The 7500-nt window shown below is 43.9% G+C and overlaps 1 protein-coding gene across 2 annotated transcripts in view; it reads left to right on the top strand.

The window, feature by feature from the left end:
• The window catches only part of LOC105904870 (arrestin red cell), a 48214-nt gene that overhangs the window by 29685 nt on the left and 11029 nt on the right, over positions 1–7500 (top strand). For both annotated transcript variants that reach the window (XM_042710492.1, XM_031585453.2), the window contains exons 2-8: positions 797–827; positions 1979–2039; positions 4708–4752; positions 4956–5152; positions 5505–5564; positions 5800–5867; positions 6511–6646. In XM_042710492.1, the coding sequence (XP_042566426.1) occupies positions 797–827; positions 1979–2039; positions 4708–4752; positions 4956–5152; positions 5505–5564; positions 5800–5867; positions 6511–6646 (598 nt within the window). The remainder of the gene's footprint in view (positions 1–796; positions 828–1978; positions 2040–4707; positions 4753–4955; positions 5153–5504; positions 5565–5799; positions 5868–6510; positions 6647–7500) is intronic.

Genomic DNA, 7500 nt, shown 5'->3' with positions numbered 1-7500 from the left:
GTGTGTGTGTGTGTGTGTGTGTGTGTGTGTGTAAAGGGGGATTTATGGTCGTCGTCGCCTGTCCTTGCGCACAGTGGTGCGTGCCAGAGGTGACATCATTCTGTTGGCACACGTTTGGTTTGGTGTCGTTTCGGACAAAACAACGTTTAGTTCACGTTATGTAACAGGCTAGTTTTGCTGGCGTCTATCAATAAACATAAGCACTAACCAGACACCTTTGGGACCCGTCCAGTTTATCCACAAATGAATACTGGTGATGCAGTTTAACACTCATGTCATGTAGGCTGTTCATTGTGCTGTACTCGGTACATTAACATTATTCCTGCTTATTGCTGTTTCCGGCGGTTAATCCCCAAGTTACAGGTAACTGTCATTGTATATTTCACTGTGCTCCAATTATGTGGTCACATTATTTCCAGCGGTTTAGATGGTATTTTTCTCAGCAGCGAGAAAAATTGCATCGATCATCTGTCGTGTAGGAGAAGAGTGCAGCGGGTCAAAGAGCCCTTAGCGAAAGTATGTAAGCATAATGCTCTGTGTTGACGCCACAGATTGCACGCGCAACAACCAATACCTCGAGCATACTGGCATTGTAATGCACAATCTGAAAACTGGTGACTGGTGATCCGTTGACCTTGATTAGGAAGGTGTGGTCATTTAAAAAAAAAAAATCTTACATTGTTTGTGTTTGAGATGGTGAAATCATTTGTGGTGAGTGGATTAAGTGTGGGCGAGACCTTTGAAGCTGATGTGGTAGATTCAGCTAATGCTTTGTCTTTTTCTCTTCTTTTCTCAGAGTCTTCAAGAAGTCCAGCCCTAACTGCAAGGTAGGAAGACTTCAATTACATTCAACACCTCAGGTGCATCAGATTCCTGTGTGTGTGTCTTTGTGTCTTTGTGTCTTTGTGTCTGTGTGTGTGTGTGTGTGTGTGTGTCTGTGTCTGTGTCTGTGTGTGTATGAGAGGGACTGAGTGAAAAGAAGAGTGAGAGTCCTTTGGGAGGATAGGAGGAACCTATTCCTCCCCCCACACTCTGTCATCTTCCTCTGGGCTGGCCTCCTTTCTCTCTCTCTCTCTCTCTCTCTCTCTCTCTCTGTCTCCCCCCCATCCTTAGTGCATCATTCTCAGCACCTCTCCTCCTCCTCTCCCTTGCTCTTCTCTCCTATCCCTTATAGGCAGACACCAGACATCAGTTCCCAGGGCACTCTATCTCGCCTTTCGTTTTCTCTCTCTCTCTCTCTCTCTCTCTCACACACACACACACACACACACACACACACACACACACACACACACACACACACACACACACACACCTTCCTGCAATTTGTGCTCTCTAACTCTCCCCACTTTGCCACCGCTCACTTCCTGTCTCCAGTAGACACTTCTTTGTTCCTCTCCTCCCTGTCATTTGTTCTCCAGCTCTTTTGCTCTCTCCGTTCTTGCTCTTTCTATCCCTTCATCTCCTTTCTCTTTCCCTTTCTTTGTCTTCTCTCCTCTTCTCTTCTCTTCTGTCTGTTCCTGCTCTGTCTCTCTGAGGAATGGAAGGAACAGTGTGTGTTGAGGATGTGTTTTGTGATGTCACAACGCCTGCCAGGACTGTGTTCAGGAAGGGAGCGGAGCGACTTGGGGTCAGTCTGTCATGCCAGGGGCTGTGTGTGTGTGTGTGTGTGTGTGTGTGTGTGTGTGTGTGTGTGTGTGTGTGTTTGTATGGGTTCGAGCATGTGTTTGTTCTGTGTGTATGTTTGTATTTATGTATGTGTGTGTGTGTGTTTGATGAGTGTGCGTGTCTTTGTATCTCCAGTGTGTGTGTGTGTGTGTGTGTGTGTGTGTGTGTGTGTGTGTTTACTTACATTATCTCTCTCTGGGAAAATATGGCTTCCTCTGTATCACAGTGTTCAATTGAGTGTATCCTGATGAGTGTGTATTGACCAGATAACATTTACTCCAAGCATCCATTTTGTTCTGTCTCTCTCCAGGTAACAGTATATTTGGGGAAGAGGGATTTCGTGGATCATCTTGACCATGTGGACCCAGTGGGTGAGTCATGGAAAGAACTAGAACTAAATCACTTTCATTCTCTCTTATCAATCACTAGGGGGGAAAGCCAGTCATATGCCAGCTTACATTTACATTTATTAATTTGGTAGACACTCTTGTCCAAAGTGACTTACAATTGAGGAAGAACAGTCAAACTAGTTAGGAGACCTATTGAGAGTACACACAAAGTACTAGTTCTAACCAATCTATCAAAGGTGCCAAAGAGACCACCTTTGGGGGTAGCTTTAACCAGTAGACATCCAGTATGAAACAGGTGCACCAGTGAGAGTAGAGTTTCACCAGACAATCGACCAATGAGCTGTGGGCTTAGCTCAGCAACACCAGTCAGCTGCAAGCTTGCCCTTATCTTCGTCATGGCAGCACCCATCAGAGCTCGGAGGTCATCTGTTGGGAGAAGGTAGAGCATTTTAGCAACGTCGCAGATGCAGAAAAAAAAAACATATAGGGAGGTCTGTGTGAGTCTAATGAGTCTCTAAGGCACAGACAGACTCCTCTTAGCACCTCACAGACCCCCGGAGGGACCCTTAACCTGAGTTATTTAGACGTGAACAACAGTCAGACAGGGGGATTTATTAAGCAAAAACATTGCCACCATTAGGCCTTTCCTTAAGCAAGTCTTTAGTATTGTGTCTGGTTTCTCTGTTTGTTTTGAATAGTGGAGCTTGAGGTGCTTTTCAAACCCACCTGCACAAAAAAAGAAAGATGGCCACATGCTCTATCATTGGAATATTGCTGATTTGACAGGCAAAATGACTGACTAGACAAACCGCTGCAGGTGTAGCTACAGCAGCTCTGAAACACAATACAGACATCCCACATGAGCAGGCAGAAAGCTTGAAAACATTAAGGGCGTTGCTGTGAAAGGGTTGCATTGTATTTATTTTGAATGTTGAGTTTAAAGACTCATTCTGAGATGTGCTGTGCACTGGGACCCACCACCTAAGGTGAGACGCTGAAGCATCTACCCCTTGGGGTAGGGAGTGTGTGTGTGTGTGTGTGAGGGAGGAGGGGTGAGGGGTATCAGGGGATGTAATGTTTCCTTCCATAGGGAAGTGTGTGTGTTTATTGGGAAGAGAGAACCAGTGTGTGTGTCATTGAAGTAGCCTGTTAGCCAGAGCTGTGTCCTGTCCATCAAGAACTCTATTTCAGTTAGAGGAAAGCATGCTAAATTAGAAGAAGAAAAAGGAACGTCACAAAACTTACAAAAGTGTACCTTACTGCGTTACTTTAAACTTGTGATATTTGAGTTATGTTTTCACTTCCCTAGTTAGAGGAACACAAACGGCTGGAAGAATAACTCAAACCTAAAACACCACAAAGCACAAAAAATGCAAAGTCATGGATTTTCTGTATTAGTTGCAATTTGATTTAACTCCAAATCACCACAATTTTTGAGTATTACCACAGCACATTCAACAATCTGAGATACTCATCAAATCATGTTTATTTGTATAGCACATTTAAAAAAAACTCACGAGTTGGACGAGTTGGAAAGTGCTTTCCAGTCGAGGTAATGTAGATTGAAAATAAATGCAAGCATTTAATTGAATAAAAGGAAATATTTACATTTACACATTACATTTTACATTTTATTTATTTTAAATTGATGTATTTTAAGTGGAAAATAAATAGATCAATGCAACCATGAAATTGATAAGTAAGCAAAATAAATATAAAAGTATATAAGCCAAAAAAATTATAGACTACATAAACTAAAAGAGTAAAACCTAATAAAAGACCAACAAGTTAGAAGTAGGAGTAGTCTTGACCAAAACCATAGAACAACCTCAAACTGAACTAAAATGCACTAAAAAGGGAGCGGCATCAAATTCAAATCCAGGAAATGCCAATGTGTAAATGTTTTTAGTCTATTTTTAAAAGTCTAAGCAGATAGCAGATATGATATAAAATGGGAGGCTGTTCCATAATTTCAGACCAACAACCGTAAACCCCTTAGATTTAAAATTAGACCAAGATAAAACCAGGAAATGTTCATCTGAGGATTTAAGGGCCCTTGACAGAGAATAAGGGGTCAGGAAATGTGCAGTATAGGCTGGAGCCAAACCATTTCACAGCCTTAAAAACAGTGAGTGAAGAGGAAGTCGTGCCACCGAAGGCCCAAATGAGATGGCACTGCTTGATGGATTCAGGAACTTTGAGCTGCTATCATAAGACATTAGCCTCTTCTCTTGACGTTTGCTTTAGATGTCACTCACTACAGTCTGTATCTCTTTCTTTCTTTTTTTCTTTCTTTCTTTCTCTCTTTCATTCTTTCTTTCCTCCCTATTGGGTCTTCCCCTGCATTATTCCTTGTTGCTATGGGTACATGAGTGACCTTCGCACCTAATGTAACCGACACACTTGTGTTGTGTTTGAGTTAAAGGATTACTTTAACACCTTGATGATTTGAGATCCCCATGATGGCAAATATGTACATATACTTGTTAAAATATTCCCCCAATATTTCTTACAGTGTAACTTGTGTTGTGTGTGCACATGTTTGTGTGTGTGTCGGTGTGTGTGTGTGTGTGTGTGTTTGTGTGTGTGTGTGTGTGTGTGTGTGTGTGTGTGTTTGTGTGTGTGTGTGTGTGTGTGTGTGTGTGTGTGTGTGTTTGGGTGTTTCATACATGCTTGTCTCTCTCTGCAGATGGAGTGCTCTTGGTCGACCCTGAATATCTCAAAGACAGAAAAGGTATGGCAGCTGCAGCTCCATTTGACTGGATGTGTTAGTCCATGTTTATACTGTATATAGGGAGAAATTATGTGTAACTTTGGGAGGCTTGTTTTTAACTGGTGAAATAAGCTGATTTCTTTTCAATGGTTTTCAACTGGTTTTCTAAATAAAGGATTTAAAAGTCAAAATCTCAAGTCTCTCTCTCTCACACTCTCTCTCAGTGTTTGTGACCTTGACGTGTGCGTTTCGGTATGGCCGGGAGGACCTGGACGTGCTGGGCCTGTCCTTCCGGAAGGATCTGTACATCTCCACCTTCCAAGCCTTCCCCCCGCTGCCCGAGGAACACAAGCCCCTTAGCCGACTGCAGGAGCGGCTACTCAAGAAGCTGGGACAGCACGCACACCCTTTCAACTTCACCGTGAGTCCAACTCTCACACACACACACACACACACACACACACACACACACACACACACACACACACACACACACACACACACACATTACAGAATTGGCTCATATTTATAACATACCAGCACAACAATACCTTTACTGGACCCAGACCAGCACACAGTATAGCACAGACTCAGACAGAAGAGCAAGGGAAGTATCACACCTCCAACCTGTTGTGCACAGGACATTTCTGTGATCAAGGGGAATGTGTGGGTGGGTGGGTGGGTGGGTGGGTGGGGGAGGAGAGGAGAGGAGAGGGGGGTTGTGTTGGAGGAAGTTCAAGTGTTTTCATTGTGTTTCTACTTCCCCTTTTTAGATTCCTCAGAACCTACCCTGCTCAGTGACTCTACAACCTGGACCAGAAGACACAGGCAAGGTATGGAAACGCATATACGTACACACACACACACACACACACACACACACACACACACACACATTCACACACACACACACACACACTGTAGAGCTAAATACAGTCATGCACAACACACCTCCACACCCACGCCCCCCAAACATGGGCATACACACCTCCACAGCCCAAACCACCTCCCTGTCTCCTTACACACCTCCCTGTCTCCTTACACATCTCCCTGTCTCTGTGTCTTCAGGCATGCGGAGTGGACTTTGAGGTCAGAGCTTTCTGTGCTAAGACGGTGGATGAGAAAATCCACAAACGGTACGACACCATACCTGCTTCTTCTTAACCCCTGCAGAGTCAGAGTCAATCTGGAGAGAGAGGGAGAGGGAGAGGGGGAGCGAGAGGAGGAGAGAGAGGGGGAGTGGGAGGGAGAGGGAGAGAGGGTGAAAGAGAGAGAGAGAGATGTGCATGTGTTTGAGTGTTTCTTGATTTATTGCTTTAATGTGTTAGTGTAAGCATGTGTGTGTGTATTTGTTTGAATGTACATGCATGCATGTGTATGTATGTATGTGTGTGTATGTATGTGTGTGTGATGACTAGTCTGTTTGTTGATCCATATTTTTTATTCAGTGGCTGTGTTTATAGTATCTCTATGCCTTTGAGGAACTGTATTTGGTAACCAATGAGGTGTGTAATGGCAGCATAGTGTGTGTGTGTGTGTGTGTGATACAATACAGAATGTCTGTGTGTATACAGTATACAATGTGAAACTGTGTGTGTGTGTGTGTGTGTGTGTGTGTGTGTGTGTGTGTGTGTGTGTGTGTGTGTGTGTGTGTAGGAACTCTGTATGACTGGGTTATTTCTAATTGACAATACAGAATGTCTGTGTGTATACAGTATACAATGTGAAACTGTGTGTGTGTGTGTGAAACTGTGTGTGTGTGTGTGTGTGTGTGTGTAGGAACTCTGTGCGGCTGGTGATTCGTAAGGTCCAATATGCTCCAGAGAAGCCGGGCCCCCAGCCCATGGTGGAGACCACCCGCAGCTTCCTCATGTCAGACCGATCCCTACACCTGGAGGCCTCTCTGGACAAAGAGGTGCTGCTCTCGCTCTCACACACACACACACACACACACACACACACACACACACACACACACACACACACACACGGACACAGAGACACACACACACACAGAGAGAGACAAACACACACACACGGACACAGAGACACACACACGGACACAGAGACACACACACACACACAGAGACACACACACACACACAGAGAGACACACACACACACAGACACACACACACACACACACACACACACACAGAGAGAGACACACACACACACACACACACACAGAGAGACACACACACTCACACACTCACAAACTTACAGGATCCTACATAATAGAGATGCACCAATACACTTTTTTTCAGTTCCGATCCGTTTCCGATACCTAAATTTGGGTATCTGCAGATATGACGCCAAATGTGACATTGGGGCTTTTTTTTAACCCTTAAAGGATGGGTGTGACCAAAAAGCTCTTAGTGGTAAAAGAGGGTGGAAAAACAGCAGTATGAAAACAGTAGGTGAAAACTAGGGGAGGTTTATTTAAGTGCTCAGAAGTGCTGTGTAGCCTAATAGAGCAAACACAGGAAAACAAAACAAGGAAATCCCAACAGATTACTATAATTCAAGATCAGCCTCAGCGTAAAATGCCTCCATTCTCCCTGTCCCACTCTCCCTTTCACCCTTCAGTAAAGCCATCAATTACAGGCTAATAGAGAGAGAGCCCACTTAGATAGGGAACAATGCCCATATAATAACACATTCACATTTACAAAAAGCAAACACATTTTCTCCCATGCAGTCATGAAATTATATAGCCTACAGCATATATAACAATGAACAACAAATCAACAATACGTACACTAACTC

Source organism: Clupea harengus, chromosome 18 (assembly GCF_900700415.2).
Source record: "Clupea harengus chromosome 18, Ch_v2.0.2, whole genome shotgun sequence".
In the NCBI taxonomy this organism is placed as follows: domain Eukaryota; kingdom Metazoa; phylum Chordata; class Actinopteri; order Clupeiformes; family Clupeidae; genus Clupea; species Clupea harengus.
The sequence above is the reverse complement of the archived record's forward strand: the minus strand, read 5'-3'. Positions and strand labels throughout refer to the sequence as shown.